This window comes from Leopardus geoffroyi, chromosome B2 (genome assembly GCF_018350155.1).
Source record: "Leopardus geoffroyi isolate Oge1 chromosome B2, O.geoffroyi_Oge1_pat1.0, whole genome shotgun sequence".
Lineage (NCBI taxonomy): Eukaryota > Metazoa > Chordata > Mammalia > Carnivora > Felidae > Leopardus > Leopardus geoffroyi.
The window spans coordinates 95,962,377-95,986,946 of NC_059332.1; the positions used below are offsets into that span (position 1 = coordinate 95,962,377).

A 24,570-nucleotide genomic window follows, 5' to 3' on the forward strand; every position below is an offset into this window, starting at 1 on the left:
AAAGTGATCTGCCAGACCACACAACTGATAAGACATAAAGATCAGGTCCTTCTCAGACCAACAGATCTTCAGTCCAATACTATTCTACTACATGCAACTGATAAAAACAAAGCAATGCAATTACAATCCAACTGCCTCTATCATGCAAGCCTCCAAAGAGTTAAAACCATTGCATTTATCTTTTACATCACCTAACAAACAAAAGTATTTTCTTTTTTAAAAAAAATTTTTTAATGTTTATTTATTTTTGAGAGACGGACAGAGCATGAGCTAGGAAGGGGCAGAGAGAGGGAGACAGTCTGAAGCAGGCTTCAGGCTCTGAGCTATCAGTACAGAGCCCAACGCAGGGCTCAAACCCACAGACCACGAGATCATGACCTGAGGCGAAGTCGGACGCCTAACTGACTGAGCCACCCAGGCGCCCCCAAACAAAAGTATTTCCAAAATGTTATGACTTGTTTTAAAAATCACCTTTCAGGATTCATTATTTCCTCTTAAAAACCAGTTTTAGGTTAAAATGGCTCACTACCAAATAATGGATTACTCTAAAAAAATTACTTAGCTCAAAAGGATTAACCATACTTCAGAAACAATGTAAATTTTCAACAGATTTAGCAGTCAAAACTTAGATTTATTTGAAGGACTATGGAATTTATTTAATGCTATCTTTTCTTTTTTAGTGTATTCAAAAAACCAATGCTGAAAACTAAGTCATATGTTAAAAATATATTTTGGAGATTTCTTCAAATCTCTAGCTTATAAGAAAATCTCTAGCTTATAAGAAAAATAGCTTGACATTTAATAGAAAATAGCCTGCACATGTAGTGACAACAGCCTCATATATAATAAAAATGTTACTTTCTTTTCTTTTTTGTGGTCATTAACGTGGTTTCACAGGGAGGTTAAATACTCTTATATCTAAAATGAAAACCCATAAAAAACACTGAAAGGCACAGTATGTCTTAAATGAGTTTTCTTGGTTTCAAAAGTTTTTCTTATTTCTCTTTCACACAGATCTGAAAAATTAAAATTAGCATTTGAAAGTATTCAAAAACTGTTTAAGTCGTTGTTTAGTTGTCAGGATCTACAGGTGCAGTTCTGAATGAAATAAATTTACCATCTGCTATGTCTCAATTCCGACCAATTTACAATTATACAAATCAAAAGGTGAAATATCTTTGTTTTCATAAATTAATAGGACCTTCTTTTGGACGGAAAAGTTCTTAAACATAAAATCCATTTCCATAAATAAATTCAAAAAAACACTTCCTCCATTTTACATTAGTATTAAACTATTTATAAAAGGCTGTTGATATTATTTCCTTACAGTATTAAAAAGGAATAAATAGTCATTCAGTCAATATTAACTGTGTCTGCTCTATGCCTAAGACTGGACTAGATGGTAGGGATTACAGAATGTATAATACACTCCAACCAGGAGAAATTTATATTCTAGCAGAATTACATAAATCATAACTATATGAGAGCATGATAAAATAGGAGAGCAAAAATGCATATGGACAGACAAGGAGCCCTGACAACATGAAAACATGGGTAGTTCTGCCTCCATGTGGCTATAAGCTTCATGCAGACAGGGTCCATGTTTGTTTTATCACTGCTGGATGGTCACTAACTCCTAGTAGTGTCAGGAACATGTTAGATCTTCTTTAAATATCTGTTGGCTAAAAAAATAAAGAAGGCTTCACATAGCAGGTGATGAGAGAAATAAGCACGAAAGCACAAGTAGGAATGAGACAAAAGAGAAGGAAAGGGCATTTTAGGCAGAAGGAACTATTAAACCCATCTTTCATCAATTTACTTTAATGTAGGTAACATTCACCCTTTTATCCCCAGATAGATTTCCTACAAACAGCCTTTACTTAGCTAAAAATTTCCTAAATGAATAGTTTAGATTTTAAAAAGTAGAATAAATAAACTACCAAGGTCTCCAGTACCCACAGGATACCACATAAACGATTTTGAGTGTAAGTTCAATCATTACCAGTACAAGCAAGACAGACCAAACAGAATTGCTACAAAAAATAATTTAGAACTAAAAATAAAAATGGAAGAAAGTACATTTTATTTTTTATTTTTTTTATTTTTTTTTTTAAATTTTTTTTTTCAACATTTATTTATTTTTGGGACAGAGAGAGACAGAGCATGAACGGGGGAGGGGCAGAGAGAGAGGGAGACACAGAATCGGAAACAGGCTCCAGGCTCCGAGCCATCAGCCCAGAGCCCGACGCGGGGCTCGAACTCACGGACCGCGAGATCGTGACCTGGCTGAAGTCGGACGCTTAACCGACTGCGCCACCCAGGCGCCCCAAGAAAGTACATTTTAACCACATACCATTTCCAGTCAGATTTAATGAAATTCAATTTGAAAAGTAGTTTAATAAAATTTAACTTAATAAAGCTAACTTTAAAACAGTCATATGTCCAAGAAAGAATATGAGCTAAGACAAAAATAGGAAAAGAGGTATTTTACGCCAAAAAATAGCAATGAAGGCAGTTATTAGACTAAGTCTGATACATTAAGTTATACCAAACTCTGAATGTGACATTCTGAGTCATGCTTTAGGTCAATGATAAATACGAGCTGTTGGTTTAGTCAACCTTCTGTGAGCTGGCAAATGCTTTCTAAAGCGGGCAGAGCGAGTAAATATTTTAGGCTGTGGGCCACATGGTCTCTGTCACAACTATTAACTCAGCCATTGTAGCATGAAAGCTGTCACAGACAATACACAAATAACGGGTGTGGCAGGGTTCTAACAAGTCTTTATTATAAAGACTGTTTTTATAAAAACTGGTGGCTGACCCATGACCATAGTCTGGCAACCCCCTGTTCTAGGGTCTCAAAGTGACTTCTCAGTAATTCTTTTCAAGACAGCTTTACTTCCTTTCACACACTTTCCCATAAACTGTGTAAGTGTTTCATTAAAGCCTCTAAAGACACCTATAAGAGAACATAGCAGATATGCTCATGTTTTACATATAAAGAAACTGAAGCTCAAAGGGATTGAATGAGTTGCCCTACGGAGCTGCTAGGAGAGTTGAGACTAAACAACTCCTAACCAGCCCCTCACACCCAAGCCTCCAATGCCCCAAGTGAAACATTTTAATCATCTTTAGAATCCGCTGCTGAATCCTTGAGCTCTCTCTACAGCAGGCTCACCCAGTTCACAACAGATTTCAAGAACACCTACTTGAATGCCCATTTAAATTATTTACTTCAATTCTGAAGCCAAATTATTCTCAGATCCCTGCTCTCTTGACAAGATTCCAGGCTTCTTCAACTTAGGTTATCTTCTTATTCACAAGTCTCCTACAATTTCAATTCATCTTCAAATAGCCAGCAAGAAAAAGGAAGAAATATATCTTAAGGGATTGTAAACTCTCTCAAATATTTAATAGGAATTTGTATACTCAGTAAGATAAAGGAGGGGAAAGGCTGCCTTTGCAAAACTTACAATCTAATTAAGAAATACCAAACATACAAATATAAAAGTAAGGAGCAACTCATTGTAACTCAAATCTAAGAAATTAAGAGAAATGACAAAATTTAATTTACAATTCACACTGTCATAAAGTATGTACCTTTTGCACTACTGAAGTCTCAGATAATGCCGTTTTGTATAATGAAAGTTCAATAAATACTACATGACAACAAACACCTCTTTGCCATGGTAATAGTATAGTCTCAAAGATAAAAATGGATCACAGTTTTTAAAAATTACTAAAATTATGTTTTCAAGGGTGGAGTCGGGGGGAGAAAGTGGGTCTTCTATTTTATTCTCATTATTGCCATTAAATTCCAGCTTATTTTGGACTAATTTCCTATCTAAAAACAACCATATGGACAAATACAGGCAAGCCTTGCTTTGCACAGTAGTGCAGGACTGGAAAAGTCACCATGAAACCGTGCAAAGTGATCTTAATAATCAATGGTGTGGTCTTTAAAAATTGTCAAAACATTAAAAACTCTCTTTCTTAGTTATAAATGCGTAAGAAAATGAAGTAAACAAAATTAATTTATTTAGTATACTGGAATTTAAAACATGAGAAATGCTGAGAATTCCAGCATCTTATTTATTATTCTGTAAAAAACTAAAGCACAGTTTGAATAGTGCTTGCTTTCTTGACATAGAGCTTACAAGCGAGCATCTTTCCTAAACCTTGGCAAACTGTCACATGCCTTTCTGGGTCCGGATCGACTTCATCATTTGCATTTCATCATTTGCACTTCCAATGTCATGAAACATTACAGGAACGTGAGCGTTCCTGTAATGCTAAGTTTTTTGCCAGCATCATTTTGCCAGGGATAAATTCACCCTTTTTGTCACAATCACTTTCCCCATTTACGCGGAAACGTTCACCTTCGCCAAGTTCCTGTGGCTGCATATCTAGCATCTCAAAAGATGGTAGTGTCAACACGCTCACAGCCCGCTGTTTCTTTTACGATTCCATTATTCCTGTAAAATCCCACGACCAACATTACCACTTTTTGTGGATTTGCTACACTTTGATCTTTCTTGGCCAATTCCCTCTTTCAATTATCCACTTTTACAAAATGTTATATGGGCTTATCACTGGAGACAAGGAGGGGACACAACTACATGCTTTGCTGTCTGTGGGTAAACTAAGTAACAGGTGAGTAACGATGATTCACTGACAGACACTGAAGGAAGTGATGTGACTGGTCTCTGATCATGATGCATCTATGCTGGTAAATGATTCATGGACTAAAGAGCTAGCAATAAAGTTTGTACTTTATGTAATTTCAGTAACTATATGAAAGTAAGTGAAATTTGAACCAGATTTTAAGGACCTAGTATTATTTAACTAAAGCATATTAACTACTGGACCCATGCAAAACAGTGGCTGCCTGTAAATAAGACAACTGGGGGGCAATCAACGCAGGCAAGATTAAGAAGATGGGAGAATACAGAGGTGAGCTGCAGATTCCTCTCAGCTTTTTCCTTGAGTGTATTTTCTAAATCCCAGCCAGGGGAGAGAGAATGCAAGCACGAAGCAAGTCATACTGCTCTGAGAAAGCAAGGGCTGGAGTTTGTGCCCTAGCAGGGGGAGGCACTTTGGTATGCACACAGGGTGTCCAGTTGCAATTCCAGGAAGATGACTAGCAACGAGGGCGCTTTCTCCAGAAGCTAAACACAAGAGGTTTGTAATACGAGCTGGTGTTATGGGCAAAGCAACCATGCCAATACTAGCGAATCCATGAAGAGAAGGATGTTGGAAGATGTTACGGACGGGTAAAGGCAGCTACTTTTGTAGCTAAATTTTGTGTGTAGAGGCTGGAATTTAAACTTGTACCACCAATCCTAAATCGCACCAACTATTCACAGGGTTACAGCTATTTCATACTTTAAAAAGTGGTATTCTGAAATTAAACGGTGTTATATTTACCATTTTGTAATCCCATCCAGAGCTGCTTATGATCTTTTTTCTGCATTTCATTGATTACTTGACTTTTATGCTTTAATGCATCAGCTTCTTTCACACAAGACATAAAATGAGCTTCAATTGCATCCTTAGATGGACAGTGCAGAAGGTCCTTTTCTGGAAAACTCTATCGAAGGAAAAAAATACACATATAAAACAGGTACACATATTACAAAATTAGCTTCGTAAAGAAATGTATCTCCCTCAATTATCCAATATTTTTAGCAAACCATCTGTTAACTTCCCAATAAAGAGATTTCAGTACAATTCCAAATACTCTTTAAGTTAAAAATATTTAGCTACCCGGTGTATTTTGTACTTTTTCTAATAATCCTTATGTAACATTATGTTTAAAACAACATAAAAGAAGGCTCTGAAAGAGTAATAATTTCAAAAATAGCCCTCTGGCTTGGCCATACCTAGTGCTGATAGGAATGTGGACTACAACTCGCATACACAGCTAGCGAGGACGTAAAACAGTGCAATCACTTTGGAAAAGTTTGGTCATTTTTTAAATTTTTTTTTTTCAACGTTTATTTATTTTGGGGACAGAGAGAGACAGAGCATGAACAGGGGAGGGGCAGAGAGAGAGGGAGACACAGAATCCGAAACAGGCTCCAGGCTCTGAGCCATCAGCCCAGAGCCTGACGCGGGGCTCGAACTCACGGACCGCGAGATCGTGACCTGGCTGAAGTCGGACGCTTAACCGACTGCGCCACCCAGGCGCCCCATTGGTCATTTTTTAGAAAAGTAAACATACACCTTCCATCTGATCCAGTCATCTACAACTAGGCAATTACCTAAGAGAAACAAAAACATTTTTCCATACAAAGACTTGCATGTGAATATTCACAGTTGTCTCATTTCTAACAGCCAAAATCCAGGAAACATCCTAAATGTCAACAGGTAAATGAACACATAAATTGTAGTATAAACGTATCAAAGTGTACATTTTTAATATGTACAGTTTGCTGCATGTCAATTAGACCTTAATGAAGCGGTTAAAATGCAGCTTTTGTAGGGGCGCCTGGGTGGCGCAGTCGGTTAAGCGTCCGACTTCAGCCAGGTCACGATCTCGCGGTCCGGGAGTTCGAGCCCCGCGTCAGGCTCTGGGCTGATGGCTCAGAGCCTGGAGCCTGTTTCCGATTCCGTGTCTCCCTCTCTCTCTGCCCCTCCCCCGTTCATGCTCTGTCTCTCTCTGTCCCAAAAAAAATAAATAAACGTTGAAAAAATAAAAATAAAAATAAAATGCAGCTTTTAAGGTCAACACCAAAATTTATATCCTACATGTCACTGAATCTTTTAGGCAGGTGAGGCAAAGATCACTAGACAGATAAGCAGTTATGTGAATTAGATGACTACAGTTCTTTTCACTGAAAAAAGAAAGAGAATAAGAGCCAACACTAATTGAACACTTACTATGTGACAAACATTGTACAAGACTTTTCATATGGACTATGTAATTTAATCTTCATAACCACCCTTAAGGTAAAAACTACTGTTATTGCTACTTCACAGATTAAAAAAATTTTAATTAACTAATTAAAAAGATCAGGGAGTAGAGAGAGTCGCACAGCTTGCAAGTGGTCAAGCGAGGAGTAGTCTGACTCAAGAGTCCCAGTTTTTAACCACTATGCAATACCACTTCCTCCATAAGACCTGAATACTTAAGGTAATGATTATATTTGAACATTATTTTACCAAAAGTCGTTGTATAAGTCCTTTGGTAAAAACTGAGACAAGCAATAATGGCAGAAAAAAGCACTTAGCGATAGCCTACTCGGATACTATTAACAGCAACATTCAACTACCCCGATCATGGAAAGCTCCTGAATGACAAGGAAATTTACAATACATGCCCTCCTACCAAAAGAAAAGGCAACTTACTACCCACTGATATTTCCTAAAATATATATTTTTTTAATGCAAATAGTCAGTCATACCTCCTGTTCTAATAAGAATTGGACTGCACAGATCTGCTGAGTAAAAAGGTAAGGCATTATTTAACTCCCGACTGGTCACAGCTGCCTGGAGAAGAGACCAGCTGAGACAATCAAATTGTCTCTCTAGGTACAAAGGGATTTTTAGATTCATGGTGCTATTGAACCAGAGATCCATGAAGAACAAAGATAGGGATTTTCAGACATAGGCACACAAAGGCAAAGATGATGAGAAAATATAAAATTCTGTAAAAATGAAAAGGCAAAAGGAGAATAGGAGAGAGAGAAAGGCAACACTACAAGATGGGAGAGGGTATGGATGGCAGAGGGAGGGTCCCTGCCTTAATCAGCTTTACAATCCACTGTATTTGTTCTGCTTAGGCTAGATTGAAGGGAGTTGTCCTGGTTTCCTGACCAGGATAAACAATAAAATGTACATCATATCAATGCTATGATATTCAAATGGATTAACATTATAATAATTATTTGTATTTATGAAAACTTTAACTTTGTTATATTTGGTCTCTAAATTTAGAATGGCTTTTTCAGATACTGTACAGTTCTCTGTGCCACTAACTGTCCATTTTGGTGATGTATGAGTGGCAGCAAATAAGAAAGTTCATACTCCAAATAAGAAAGTTCATACTCCAAAGTAAATATTACTTTCATGTAGCTTGAATTTATGACCTACTTAAGCTTACATACTGTTAGAATTTCTTAAAATTGTGTACAATCTGATTATGAAAAAAGGAGTTAGGATCTCTCAAAAACAATGGTTTGAGAAATCAAAGGGAAAAATCCCCCATTTTCTAGTGTTGCTTCAGCATAGGCGGCTGGCTAATCCCCTCAATGGCTCCTGCAATCAGAAAAGATACTGAAGCTTTGCTTTTCCCAGATTCCTATTGTTCTGCATGTTTCTAAACTTAACCAATTTGCAGACACCCATAACTGATAGCTGACAATCATAAATGACTAGTCTTTATTGTAAATGAGGGGTCTATCAAGAGTGCAGGTTTTTATATATGTATGCTTCGAGAGAATATTCTATATCTCTAGGAGGAAAGTGAACTATTTAATAAAATGAACTCAAAGGAAACATGAAAGCAGTAACAGAAAGAGGAAATATCTACACAGTCACAGCAACTGAATCAATCATTGCAATGAATAAAGTGACAGATGTTTCAGCCAAAGCCCCCTCAGCTCCTGCTCATGAGATGTTCTTCCTTCCATGATTAGGTTGTGGTGGGGTGGGAAATCTTTTTTTAAAAGCTTCACAATAAAATTCCAGACAGATTCTTGATTCATTACATTTCTAATATCTTCTTACATACATTAGCAGTTGTGTATAAGCGCATTATCTTCTCAGTCCAAACAAACACTTGCAAATACAGGTAGAGTCTGACACCATGTTTACTTGCTTTCATTAATCTTTCAAGTCAAAATGGCTGATAAACTTATCTAATTTCACTTAAAAAAATTTTTTTTAATGTTCATTTATTTTTGAAAGAGACAGAGACAGACAGACAGAGACAGAGAGCGAGTGGAGGAGGGACAGAGAGAGAGGGAGACACAGAATCTGAAGCAGGCTCCAGGCTCCGAGCCGTCAGCACAGAGCCCAACACTGGACTCAAACCCACAAACCATGAGATTATGACCTGAGCTGAAGTCAGATGCTTAACCAACTGAGCCACCCAGGCATCCCAGTCTAATCTGGAAAATACCACTTACTTAGATATTATCATCAGTGTCCTTTAATTAAAATATTAATCCAATTTAGATGGTCTAAAATAGATACATAAACATTAGATAACCAAACAACACTAAACTGAAACTATTCACAAGTGAAAAAAAAAAAAGGCTTTTCAACTTATTAATATTTCAAGCTTGACACCAAAAGCTAAGGCAACAAAAGCAAAAACAAACAAGTATGACTAGAACAAACTAAAAAGCTTGTGCACAGCAAAAACCATCAACAAAATGAAAAGGCAATCTATGGAAGAGGAGAAAATAACTGCAAATCATATATCTAGTAAAGGAATAATATCCAAAATATATTTTAAAAAATCATACAACTCATCAACAAAAAACAAACCATCCAATTAAAAAATAGACATTTTTCCAAAGAAGACCTACATACGACAAACAGACACAGATGCTCAACATCACTCATCATCAGAGAAATGCAAATCAAAACCACAGTGAGATATCACCGCACTCCTAATAGAATGGCTATTAACAAAAAGACAAGAAATAACAAATGTTGATGAGGATGTTGAGAAAAAGAACCCTTTGTACTGACAGCAGGAATATAAATTGGTGCAGACACTATGGAAAATACTATGTGGAGATTTCTCCAAAACTTAAAAACGAAATCACTATCTCAGAAAGATATCTGCGCTCCCATGTTCACTGCAGCATTATTTATAGTAGCCAGGACATAGAAACAACATAACTGTCCTTGGACAGATGAATGGATAAAGAAGATGTGGTATGTGTATATGTATATATACACATACATATACACACATAATAGAATACCATTCAGCCATTAAAAAGAACAAGGTCTCTGCATCTGTGATATGGACGGACCTTGAGGCATTATCTAAGTGAAGTAAGTCAGAAAGAGAAACACACATACCATAATGATCTCACTTATATGTGGAATCTAAAAGGGGCAGGGGGTGGTGAAGCTCACAGATACAGAGCATAAACTAGTAGTTGCCAGAGGCAGTGGTTGAGGATTACACAAAAAGAGTAAAGGGGATCAAAAGATAAAAACTTCCAGTTATGAAATAAGTAATAATTACATGGGGGTGTAATGTACACCTCGATAACTACAGTCACTAATAGTGTATTGTAGGGGTGCCTGTGTGGCTCAGTTGGTTAAGCACCTGACTTTGGCTCAGGTCATGATCTCACAGTTTGTGAGCTCAAGCCCCGCTTCAAGCCTCACTTCGGGCTCTGCTCTGACAGTGTGGAGCCTGCGTGGGATTCATGCTCTCTCCCTCTCTCTCTCTGCCCCTCGTGGGATTCTCTTTCTCTGCCTCTCATGGGATTCTCTCTCTCTCTCCCTCTCTGCCCCTTGCTCACTCTCGCCCTCTCTCTCAAAACAAATACTGTATTGTATATTTGAAAGCTGCTGAGAGTAAATTTTAAAAATTCTCATCACAAGAAAAAATTTGTAACTATGTATGGTGACAGATGTTAACTAGTGATCTTCTTGCAACTTATACAAATACTGAATCATGTCGCACACTCAAGAGTAATATAATACTATATGTCAATTATACCTCAATTTTTAAAAAATACTGTAAGCTCTATTAAGACGAGAGGAAAACAAAAAGTCTCCGTGTGATCCAAAAGAATCAAACACCCCCTTAAAAATGCAGCAGTTGCTAATACAGTGTTACAGACTCAATGTTTGTGTCCCCCTAATATTCTCATGCTGAAGCCCTAATCCTCAATGTGGCTGTATTTGGAGACGGGCCCCTAAGGAATCAATTAAGGTTAAATGAAATCATATGGGTGGGACCCTGATCCAACAGGACTAGTGTCCTTATAAGAAAGACAGCACAGAGCTCACTCACTCTCCACACACGAGGAGGAAAGGCCATATAAAGACACAGAGAGAAAGTAACCATCTGCACACCAGGAAAACAGCCCTCACCAGAAACTGAATCCTGCTGGACTTTGATCTTGGATTTTCCAGCCTCCTGAACCGTGTGTGAGAAAATAAATTTCTCTTTTTAAGCCATTCAGTCTGTGGTATTTTGTTATGGCAAAATAACCTGCATAGCAATGTTGTTTTATTTGACTGTTGAGTCACCTCTAATAGCACACTCCGCGTTCTTACAGGGACTATAAGGCCATAGTTTAAAAGACTTACTTTTATAAAATCTTAAAATTTCCTTCTAAGATCACTTTGGTGTGTGTGCATGTGGGGATCGAAAGGGAGGGGATTTTTCAAATATATCTTTTAAAATATAATTTTCAGGATGACAGAAGAATATGCCATGAAAGTTAATGGAATCAATGCTAAAATCAGCACTAAAATTGGTTAAACTTTCTTGATTTTCTTAAACCTTTTTAAAGACTTTATTTTTAAGTAATCTCTATACCCAACATGGGGCTTGAACTCACAACCCCAAGATCAAGAGTTGCACACTCTACCAAATGAGACAGCCAGGCACCCCAATTTTCTTAAAGCTTCTAATTCTACCAAATCCAATCTACAAACTTACCTTCAACCAATCATCTCCTTCCCTCCTGGTACAATCTAAGGAGTATCTACCATACTATTTGCTATATCCCATCTTTTTGAATCTTTGAAACTCAATGCAATTAATTATTCCCCTCTTCCTATAAAGCATTTTTAACGATTTTCTCTCTAATCACTGTTTCCCATTATTTGTTCCTAAAAATAAAACATGCACCCAAAGCAAAATTAAAAAAAAAAAAAAAAGAAAACAGATGAACATAAGGGAAGGGAAGCAAAAATAATATAAAAACAGGGAGGGGGACAAAACAGATTCTTAAATATAGAGAACAAACAGAGGGTTACTGGAGGGGTTGTGGGAGGAGGGATGGGCTCAATGGGTAGGAATCATTAAGGAATCTACTCCTGAAATCATTGTTACACTATATGCTAACTTATTTATATGTAAATTAAAAGATAAAATTAAAATAATAACAATAAAATAAAATTTAAATTAAAAAAAAAAAAAAAAAAAACTTCCCTCTGGTTACAGTCCTCTTTCTTCTTCCCTTCAGAGCCAACCTTTAAGGTGACCAAGCTGGCAGTCAGCTCTTATTATCCATGTAATCTGTCTGCTACCCTCACCACTCTTGCAAACTGTTCTCTTGAAGGTCAGCAATGGTACCTTTCAGCCCTTGTTTTAAGCTCTCACCAAACATCTAGCATCTTTGAATACACTCCTTGAAACAGTCATCCTCAAGTCTGTGATACCACACTTCTCATTTTTCTCTGATCTTCTCTCATTCTCATTTGCAAAAAGCCTATTCCAGCGCCATTCCTTAAATGCCGGTATTCTTCAAGTTTCTAGCCTAGGACCTCATTGCTTTTTTCATTCCAAACTCACCCTCATAAGCTTTCCTACTTCCACATCATTTATGGACTAAGAAGTCTTGATATCTGTCCCAGCCAAGATCCTTCTCATGACAAGGATGGATAGGCTCATTAATCTAGTAGATATATCAGTAGGCATATGAGACTTCAGCAAATCCAAAAGAAATGTCCTCTTGATTCCTCCTCTCCACCTCCCACATTCAGTCAAGTTCTACTGAGTCCACATCCCAAATAGATCTGAATCCATTCACTTTCAACATCCCCAGAGCCGCTTTCCTAGTACAAACTGACAACTATCCGATATTTCTGAGAAGCCTTGAAGCTGGGTCTCATGCCCAAAGTCCTAAGCCCTTTAATTCGATTTTCACATTGGGAGTCACGGTGATTTTCCTAAAATACAAATCAGATCTTCTCACACTCAGCTGCTCTGCTCTACTTTCAGGAAAAAAATCAAACTTCTCCCAAAGCCTTCGAGGTTCTGAAAGACTTACATCTCTGCTAACCTCTTCATCATAATCTCTTGCTCCCACTTCACATACTCCATTCTCTTTCCCTTCTCCCACACACATATTGTCTGCTCCGATGATCTTGATTACCCGTCACCTGCTCATTCTCTCAGCCTTACTCCCTCATTTCTGTGCCTCTACACAAAACATCTCCTCTGCCTAGAACCCTCTTTCTCCTTGCCTATCACTTGACCACTTACACAACTACAAAAATATCCTCCTCCTTCTTCAGGTTCAGATTTACATCACCTCCTCCAGGAAATTTTTTACATCCCAAGTCTGGGTTAAGTTCACAAAGTTCATATACTTAACTCTATGTCACTTACGTTCTTATGTCACACCACTTTTAACCTCCACAAGGCAGAGACCATGACTGTTCTCACCTGTCCTTTCTCAGTAAACTTTTTAAATCAAGTCAGTGTTACTGATTCACACAGAGTGAAACGCAAAAATTTTAAGTATACAGATAAACAGTTAAATCTGCCCAAATAAGATATACAATATTACCGTCACTACACCCAAAAAGTTCTTTGGGGCCCTTTGCAATCAGTTCCCCCTCATTTTGACCCAGCTTGTCTGATTTGTAACACAAGATTAGTTTTGCCTATAATACAATCACATACAAATAGAATCATAAAATGCAGTATTGTATAATCCAGCATCTTTTACTTAGCACAATGCTTTTGAAATTCATCTGTTACTGCATGTATAAATAGTTCCTTTTTGCTGCCGAGTAGTATACCACTGAATTGTTAAACCAGTCTGTTCATCCAAAAATCTTACATTAAGATTGTATCCAGATTGTAGCTATTATTAAGAAAGCTGCTGTGAACTTTAGTGTACAAATATCTTGTGAACATGTTTTCATTTTTCTTGGGTATTTACCTTAAAACAGAAACACTGGATCACAGAATAAGTTTATGGTTAACATTATTTAGAAACTGCCAAATTGTTTTCCAAGGTGATACCACAATTTTACACAACCACCACCAAGTTATGAGAGTTTTGGTTATTCCATGTCCTCAAACTTGGTGCTGTCAGTCTTTTTAATTTTAGTCATTTTTTTTTTGTTTTAATATGGAATGCTTCACAACTGTGTGTGTCATCCTTATCTCCTCTCATTCCAATTCCAATTTATACACTGCCAAAGTAAGCATTCATTGTGGTTTTAATATGTACTTCCCTGATGACTAAAGGTATTGAGTGCCTTTTCATGTGCTAATTGGTTATTCATATATACACATACACATATTATGTGAATACATATGAATAATTTATATGTATATATATACACATTTGTGTATATACACCATTCAAGTTTTTTGGATTGGTTCCAAAGCAAGTGATATATTAGAGAACAATTTGAGGAATGTGAACTTCATATTTACTTTTGTAAATACTGTCCACCAGAAATACTAGGTGAATAAAGAAACTGCACCCAGCTAAACTGAGCCACAAAATACACAAAACACACACACTTCGGCAATGCACCTGCCTCCTGGATTCCTGTTACAAGCTACACTCATCCACATCTGGTGTTACGGTTTTGTCTGATTTGAGACAACTTTCCTTCCACCACTTCACAATAAGTGACAGGCTGCAAACTCTTCCAATGCTCATTTCTACAAACCAAACTTTCAGTCTTTTTCAATATAAAGTGCCATATTTATTGTAGTATTTATGTACTTGACCATTTAATATATGTAAAACTGTGCTTTCATTAGGTTCCTATATTTTTTTGTCACTAATAAAGTTTTCAGTTTTGTGCCCTTAATGAATTTTCCCCCAAGTCTTGTGATTTTTAACAGCATATTGTTTTTTAGGAATACATATTTTGCGGTAGAGTAAAACTGCCCGTAGAAGTGGTGGGAATAGACATCCTTGCCTTTTTCCTGATCTTAGGGTGAAACACTCAGTAAACCACCGTTTAGCATGATTTTAGCTATAGGCTTTTATACTTACTCTGTGTCAAATCAAAGAAATTCCCTTCTATTCCTAAATCTGCTAAGTGTTTTGAGGACAAATGGATACTGAATTTTGTCAAAAGCCTTTTTCAGCAAGGATCTATGTGACTGTATGATTTTTCTACCTTTGTCTGTAAATGTGCTGAATTATATGTATTCATTGATATTTGAAAGCTGAATCACCCTTGTATTTCTGGGACAACCTCAACACAGTTGTGGTGTATTGTCCTTTTCCTATATTGCTAGATTCAGTTTGTTAGTATTTTCTTGAGAGTTTTTGCATTTATGTTCATGAGGGATATTGGTGTTTTTTTTTTTGTTTTGTTTTGTTTTTCTTTTAATATCCATTACACATTCTGGCATCAGTTACTCTGGCCTGTTGAGCAAACTGGGAAATATTCCCTCCCCTTCTATTTTCTGAAAAAAAAGTCTGTAAAGATTGGTACTATTTATTCCTTAAATATTCGATAGAATTCACCAATGAAACCTTACAAATTTCACTTTACAAGAAAGTTCTTTTAATGACAAATCCAACTTCTATATACATTTAGGGGTTATTCATATCTGCTATTTATTGTGTCAGTTTCAGTAAATTGTATTTTCACTGAGTATGTCAATTTGTCAAATTTGCTGGCATAAAGTTGTTCCTTTTATTTCTCACTATCCTCTTAATAGCTATAGGATTTGTAGTAATATTCCATTTTTCATTCCTGATATCAGTATAAATTATGTTTTCTACTACAGAAAGTTTGTAAGTTCCTCTAAGCTTGGTTTTATATGAAGCTCACAAACTTTAATTATGTTGTGTTTCCATTATCATTTAGTTTGAAGTATTTTTAAATTTCCCTTGTGATTTCTTCTTTGACCCAGAGTTAACTGAGGATTCAGTGACCCTATCCTTTAGACAACTATGGCCATATGTTTTATTTCAATGGTAGTATTAACCCTTCTGTAAAATTCTATCATTCTTATTTTAAATAGTCATATCCCTTTTAAAGCAGTTAAAGGAGGCAATCTTTTGTATTTACCATTTTATTAACCATTTCTGGTATTCTTCACTCCTGTCTGTAGCTTCTTTGAGTGTCTTAAGATGTCACTGTATTGTATTTTAATTTCTCATAAGACATCATCCATCATTCATCATCATTTACTGTTCTCTGTTAGGTCATGTTTCTTTTTTTGTAGCAGCTTTCCAGATTTTCTATATATTACTGGGTTTCAGAATTTTGATTATGATATGCCTAGGTATGCTACATATTTACTTGCTTAGAATTTCCTGAGCTTCTTCCAATACACAGATTGTTTTCTCCCCCAAATACAAAAAATCATTAACCATTATTTCTTTTTTAGAAACTAAGATATAATTCAGATGATATTTGCTTAAAATTCACCATTTAAAAAAGTACATTTCAGTAGTTTTAAGTATATTCACAAGGTTGTACAACAACCACTACTATCAAATTATGTAACTCCAGAAAAACCTTGTATTTATAAGCAGTCACACTAATTTACTTTCTGTCTCTAGATTTTGCACATTCTGGACATTTCATATAAATGCATCCCAATATGTATACAATATGCAGTCTTTTGTGTCTTCCTTCTTTCACTTAGCATGACATTTCAAAGTTCATCTATGCCATAGCATGGATCAATACTTCATTCCTTTCCATGACTAAATTATAGAGTTGACCCTTGAACAAGTGGTTAGAAATGCCAACTCACATCCCTCCCTATGCAGTTGAAAATCTACATGTAACTTTTGACTGCCCAGAAATTTAATTATGAATAACCTGATTGGAAGCCTTACAATAACATAAACAGTCAATCACCTATTTTATGTATGTTTTGTATACTGTATTTTACTATAAAGTGAGCTAGAGAATAGAAAATAATAAGGAAAAGAAAATACACTTATAATACTGTAGGATGTTATATATATAAAAAAAAAAAACCTGTATGTAAGTGGACCCACGCAGTTCAAATCCATGTTGTTTCAAATTGTTATTTGAACATGTTATTTGAACATGTTGATCCATGTTATTCTATTGTATGGCTATGCATTTTGTTTATTCATTCATCAGTTGCTTCCATTTTTTGGCTATTATGACTAATGCTGCTATGAACATCCATGTGCAAGTTCTTACGTGGACATATGTTTTCAATTCCCTGGGGTAAATAACTATGACTGGAATTGGTGGGTCATATGGCAAGTCTATGTTTAATCATTTGAGGAACTGTCAGACTGGTCTCCAAAGCAGCCACATCATTTTACATTTCTAACAGTAACATGTAACATATGAGAGTACCAATTAATCCACACTCTAACACCTGTTATTATCCAGCTTTTTGATTATAGTTATCTTAGTGGGTCGAAGAGAAAACTCAATGGTGTCTTTCTTTGCCCTTCTTTAATAACTATTCTGAACATCATTTCACATGCTTGTTGGCCATTTATATATCTTCTTTGGAGAAATGTCTACTCAAATACTTTGCCCATTTTTTTGTTTGTTTGTTCATTTTTACTTTGCTCATTTTTAATTGGGCTCTTTACCTTTTTAGTATTGAATTCTAGGAGTTCTTTATATATTCTGGACACTAGACCCTTCTTAGATAATATGATTTTGCAAATATTTTCTCTTATGGGTTATCTTTTTACGTCCTTTGAAGCACAAAGGTTTTCATTTTGATCAAGTCCAATTTACCTGTCCCTCCCCCCCCCCCAGCTTTGGTTTCAGTGTTATACCCAATAATTCACTGCCTAATCCAATGTCACAAATTTACTTATTTTTCTAAAAGTTTAATAATTTTAGTTCTTACATTTAGGTCTCTGATCCATTCCAACGTATTATTTTTTTTTAAATATACAGTCACTTCCATTCTCTTACATGTGGATATCCAGTTTGCCAGCACAATCTGTTGAAAAACTATTCTTTCCCTCACTGAACTGCCTTGGCACCCATATAGAAAATGAACTGCCCACAAATTTATGTTTTAGTCTTGACTCTCACTTCTACTCCACTGATTTATGTCTGTCCTTAGGCCAATACTATGGAGTTTAGGTTACTGTAGCTTTGAAATAAAGAAATGGGAGTCTAATCGGGGCACCTGGGTAGCTAAGTCAGTCAAGCATCCGACTCTGGATCTGGGCTCAGGTCATGATCTCATGGTTCGAGAAGTCGAGCCACACGTCAGGCTCTGTGCTCACAGTGCAGAGACTGCTTTGGGATTCTCTCTCTCCCCCTCTCTCTGCCTTTCACCCACTTGCACAAACGCGTATACACATGCTCTCTCTCTCAAAATAAATAAACATTAAAAAAACAGTTAAGGGGAGCCTGGATGTCTCAGTTGGTTAAGCATCAGACTTCACCTCAGGTTATGATCTCACAGTTCATGAGTTCAAGCCCTGCACTGGGCTCTCTGCCATCAGTACACCGCCTGATTCAGATGTTCTGTCTCCCTTTCTCTCTGCCCCTCCTCTGTTCACATTCTCTCTCTCTCAAAAATAAAGGAAACATTAAAAAAAAAAACTAAAAATGGGAGTCTAATCATTATTTCTTAAAAACATTTTTCTGAATCCTTCCCTCTTTCCTCTCCTCCTAGGACTCTAAGTACATATATGTAAGAGTGCTTGATATTATCCAAGAGGTCATCGGGACTCTGTCTCCCCCACCACCAGCACTGATTTTCTTCTTTTGATTCTTCATATTGGATAATTTCTATGGATCTGACTATAAGTTCACAGAACCCATCTTGTGTCATCTCCAATTCACCGTTAAGCCCATCCAGTGAATTTTTCATTTCAGATATTATTCTTTTCAGTTCTATAATTGTGTAATCTTATTTTAAGTCATTGAGTTAATAGTTGCTTTAATTCATTTTTCCAAATTTCAAATGTGGGTTATCTCAGGACTAGTTTCTATCGATAGCATTTTTCCCCTTGATATGGTTCAAATTTTCCTGTTTATTTGCATGTATAGTAATAATCAGCTGTATGCTGAACCCTGTAAATATGGTGTGGGTTTTCTAGATTGTATTGTCTTTCTTGGTGAGTTTTGTTCTGCCTGGTGCCTCTCTGTATGATCCCAAGAAGGCCTAATTTTAGGCTTTATTAGAGCAGATCCAAAGCAATCCTTGCTCTTTAATGGGAGTTGGCCACCCTTTTTCTGTAAAAGGCTAGACAGTAAAAGTATTAGACTTGTGGGCCATACAGTGTCTATAGCAAGTGCTCAACTTTGCCCATGTAGCCCAAAAGTAATATGTAAATGAATTAGCATTGATGGCTGCATTTTAAAACAAATTTATTTACGGTCACTAGAATGTATATTCCACATAATTTTCAAGCTTCACAAAATACTGTTCTTGTGTAATCATTTTTTCAGCCACTAAAAAATATAAAAACCATCCTTAGATCACAAACCACACAAAACAATCAGTAGGCCAGATTTAGCACAGATCATAATCTGCTAATCTTGCTCTGAGATATAATTCTTACTCCTATAGCATGGTCTTTCTGGTCTCAGATAAATGTTTAGTTAGGTTAACTAGGTCTCTCTCCAGATGAGCTGGAATCCAACCTCTCCATGTATAATGGGACCTATCCCAATCTAACATGCATTCTCTAGTTGGCCTTAAGGAATATTGCCTATGCATGTTTAGCCCAACTCTCAGTAAAGGACTCTTGGGAAAGTCACACTGATACTTTCTTCTTTGATACCCTGCTTAGCAAATTCCAGCTGCTTCAGTGGCTCAGAACTCCAATCTCTGCATCCTTAACTCAGCAGGACTTGCCTGGTCTATTTGAGTTTCATTCCCCATGACACAGTCAGGAAACTGCCCTGAAGCACAGAGATGGGCTAAATGTGGTGCTCACCTTGTTTGTTCTTTCTCTCTAATGTCCAGTGCCTGAAAAGAGCTCTACTTCACATATTTTGTCCAGTTTTATAGCTGTTTATGGCTGGAGGAAAAATCCAATCCAATTACTCTGTCATAGCTGAAAAGCAGATGTTAACCTCAATAAATATTCAATGAATAAATTAATGGCTAAACAAACCATATTTTATAAAGTTTTAAGTATACATGACCCTCCATGATCTCCACCTCCTTCACACCATTCTGCAATCCCTTCCCCTAGACTATAGACAAGACTTTTATTTGCATTTAACCAAAAGAATATGGCAAAGGCTATGGGATCTTACTCCTACGATTAAGTTATGCTATATAAAACTCCAATCATAGGGTGCCTGGGTGGCTCAGTCAGTTGAGCATCCGACTTCAGCTTAGGTCATGATCTCATGGTTCGTGGGTTTGAGCCCTGCATCAGGCTCTGTGCTGACAGTTCAGAGCCTAGAGCCTGCTTCAGATTCTGTGTCTCCCTCTCTCTCTGCCCCTTCCCCACACGCTCTGTCTCTATGTCTGTTTCTCTCTCTCTTTCAAAAATAAATAAACATTAAAAAAATTTTAATGTCTCTAGCTCTAGAGACTTCTTGTTGACTCAGTGAAGTAAGCTGCCATACCAGGGAAGTCCACATGGCAAGGAACTTCAAGCAGCCTTTAGATACTCAGTGCAGCCTCTAACATAAGAAAGAGCCCTCAGTCCTACAAACACAAATAAATGAAATCTGCCAGCAACATGAATGAGCCTGGAAGAAGATTCTCAGTCTCCAGGCAAGAATGTAGCTCAGCCAACACCACGGTTACAGTGAGACCCTAAGAAGACGAAAGATCCCCAGAAACTGTGAGATAATAAATTTGTGTTGTTTTAAACTGCTACATTTGTGGTGATGTATTACACAGCAACAAATAACTAATATAATACACTACTGACAGATACTACGAAACAACCACCAATATTTAGAGCTGGCAAGTACCTGCGGCAGAAGCTGACTGTGATGTGTACTCAAGAACAGGGAGAGCTACCTCAGACCTATGTCTTCAACACATAGTGAAGAAGCAGAGATATAGTAAATTTCCCCAGGGAGACACAGGGGCTCTTGGCCTAGCAAGAAAGGATCTGTTCATCAGAAAAAGGGTGTGGGGCAGTCATACAAATTATTTAAAGAACAGCCAAAACCCATAGTAGTGCCTTTTAAGCATTGTAGGAAAGATAGAGAATACTTTGATCCAAAAACCTAATTTTGTCTAGTCACAATCATTCTGTAGTGTTTGCACAGAAGCACTTACCTTAATGCTGACCTTCTTTTACCTAGCAAATTTCAACCATTACGCCTAATAATCACGGTCAAAATTCAGAATTAAAATTTGTGCGCTTATCAGAACCAAGTTATACCAATTTAGTACCACGTTATCAGGACAGAAAGAAAAACACCAAGTTACTGTTGACTTTGTTTATTCATGAAACTCTTACTTAGGATATTGAATAGAACTGGGCATTTTAAAGAGCCCACTATCTTCACCTGATGTTACTATATTTTTGAATCACACTACAAATTTCTTTTTAAAAATTTCACACACTGTAAGCAACTTTTTAATTATAATGCAGCTTTGCAAACAGTATGCCTATAGGAATAATGAAAATTTCAGATGAAAAAAACCATAGAGAAAGAAAAATAAAGCAAAGGTAGCAAAATGTTAGCAACTGGTAAATCCAGGTAAAAAAATATGTAGATGTTCACCTGACAACTCTCAACTTTTCCAATACACATTTAAATTTTTTAAATAAAAAAGTGAAGGAGAGAAATAATTTTCTCAATAAGCTAATGAAGTTTAGGAATCAAAAATGTTCTTGATGTTAATTAGAAAAGTCTGAAGAAGTTACCATTTTCATTCTTGTTTTGATAAGCAGAGAAAGAAAACAAAGTAAATATCCAGATCTACGTTTTAAAGCAGTTAACACTTTACAATTATGTAATTATTTGTCTCTCAGAATTCCAAAAATAATGTAAAAATTTCTAAAAACATTTTAATTTTCTGAACCATCCTTACAACCTTTTGGTTCTTTACACAATATCATTAACTTTTAGATCTGCACTGTTCTCCAAACTCATGTTATTCCACACGTGGTCTGCTGGACCAACAGTATTGCATTACCTGTGAATTTGTTAAAAATACAGAACCTCAACAGCCATACTATGGAAGCAGCCCACGTGTCCATATCAATAGATGAAAGGATAAAGAAGAAGTGGTGCATGCGTGCATACACATGCACGCGCGCGCACACACACACACACAAATATACAATGGGATTATTATTCAGCCGTAAAAAAGAATGATTATCTCGCCCTTGTCAACAACATGGATAGAGCTAGAGTATAATGCTAAATGAAATAAGTCAGTCAGTCAAAGAAAGAGATAAATCATTTGATTTCACTCACATGTGGAATTTAAGAAACAAAACAAACAAGTAAAAAGAGAGAGAGAGAGGGAGAGAGGGAGAGAGAGAAACCAAAAAGCAGATTTAACTATAGAGAACAAACTGATGGTTACCAGAGGGGAGGTGGGTAAGGGGATGGGGGAAATAGGGGATGGGGATTCAAGAGTACATTTATCATGATGAGAAAAATAAATAAAAATGTATATATTCATAGCTTCAATATCATTGATGACCCACAGTCTTTACAGTAAGGCAAGAATTATTAACTTCATCTATTCATAGTGATGGCAGGACAACTAAGATTAGGATAATGGCTGGTAGAATAGTTCAAGCTGTTTCTACTTCTTGCGTGTCTATTGTACTTATGTGAGTTAGGTTAGCTGTTAACATCAATGAAATAAGGTAAATCACCAAGGAGCTAGTCAGGAGAACAATTATAATGTATGATCATGAAGTGTAAAAGTTGTACAATAGGTGATGCTGCATCTTAGAAACCAAGCCAGAATGGATATGTCATCAAGATATGAGGTGTTTGAAATAACCCAGTGAAGAAATGGGCAGAAAACATGAATAGACACTTCTCTAAAGAAGACATCCGGATGGCCAACAGGCACATGAAAAGATGTTCAGCGTCGCTCCTTATCAGGGAAATACAAATCAAAACCACACTCAGGTATCACCTCACGCCAGTCAGAGTGGCCAAAATGAACAAATCAGGAGACTATAGATGCTGGAGAGGATGTGGAGAAACGGGAACCCTCTTGCACTGTTGGTGGGAATGCAAATTGGTGCAGCCGCTCTGGAAAGCAGTGTGGAGGTTCCTCAGAAAATTAAAAATAGACCTACCCTATGACCCAGGAATAGCACTGCTAGGAATTTATCCAAGGGATACAGGAGTACTGATGCATAGGGGCACTTGTACCCCAATGTTCATAGCAGCACTCTCAACAATAGCCAAATTATGGAAAGAGCCTAAATGTCCATCAACTGATGAATGGATAAAGAAATTGTGGTTTATATACATAATGGAATACTACGTGGCAATGAGAAAAAATGAAATATGGCCTTTTGTAGCAACGTGGATGGAACTGGAGAGTGTGATGCTAAGTGAAATAAGCCATACAGAGAAAGACAGATACCATATGGTTTCACTCTTATGTGGATCCTGAGAAACTTAACAGGAACCCATGGGGGAGGGGGAGGAAAAAAGAAAAAAAAAAAAAAAAAAGAGAGAGAGAAAAAAAAAAAGAGAAAAAAAAAAGAGAAAAAAAAAAAAAAAAAAAAAAAGAGGTTAGAGTGGGAGAGAGCCAAAGCATAAGAGACTGTTAAAAACTGAGAACAAACTGAGGGTTGATGGGGGGTGGGAGGGAGGAGAGGGTGGGGGATGGGTATTGAGGAGGGCACCTTTTGGGATGAGCACTGGGTGTTGTATGGAAACCAATTTGACAATAAATTTCATATAAAAAAAAAAAAAAAAAGATATGAGGTGTTTGAGGGGCACCTGGGTGGCTCAGTCCATTAAGTGTCTGACTTGATTTCAGCTCAGGTCATGATCTCACGGAGATCAAGCCCCAGATCGGGCTCACACTGACAGAGGGCTCACACTGATAGCATAGGGCCTGCTTGGGAGTCCCTCTCTCTCTTCCTCTCTCTATGCCCCTCCCCCATGCACACTTTATCTCAAAATAAACTTAAAATAAAAACAAGATATAAAGTGTTTGAACCTATAATTTCACTTTGACAAAGTTATATAATTTTTACTAATACCTCACTCATTTAGAAAGACATAGGATTTATGATACTGACTTGACACCAGTTTGAGCAGGTTTGATTCCTTCCTTTCTTATTTTACATTTATGTAAGAAGATTCTTCAAATGTATGATATGGGGGAGGGGGGCATCCATGTAGTCATTTGAGATAAGTAGCTATTAATTCTACTATTGGTATTTGTTTATATGCAAATTCCTCTAAAATTAAGAAAATTATTTATTTTTTTTTTAATTTTTTTAACGTTTTATTTATTTTTGAGAGAGAGAGAGACAGAGCATGAACGGGGGAGGGGCAGAGAGAGGGAGACACAGAATCGGAAGCAGGCTCCAGGCTCTGAGCCATCAGCCCAGAGCCTGATGCGGGGCTTGAACTCACGGACCGCGAGATCGTGACCTGAGCCGAAGTCAGACGCTCAACCGACTGAGCCACCCAGGTGCCCCAAGAAAATTATTAATATCACTGCTGTTAATGAAATGAATGAACCTATGGATGAGGTAGTATTTCATACTG

At 36.8% G+C, this 24,570-nt stretch overlaps 1 protein-coding gene across 3 annotated transcripts in view; it reads right to left on the reverse strand.

Moving 5' to 3' along the window:
* Positions 1-24,570, reverse strand: part of ATG5 (autophagy related 5) — a 131,491-nt gene that overhangs the window by 72,719 nt on the left and 34,202 nt on the right. For all 3 annotated transcript variants that reach the window (XM_045499178.1, XM_045499176.1, XM_045499177.1), the window contains one exon: positions 5,428-5,590. In XM_045499178.1, the coding sequence (XP_045355134.1) occupies positions 5,428-5,590 (163 nt within the window). The remainder of the gene's footprint in view (positions 1-5,427; positions 5,591-24,570) is intronic.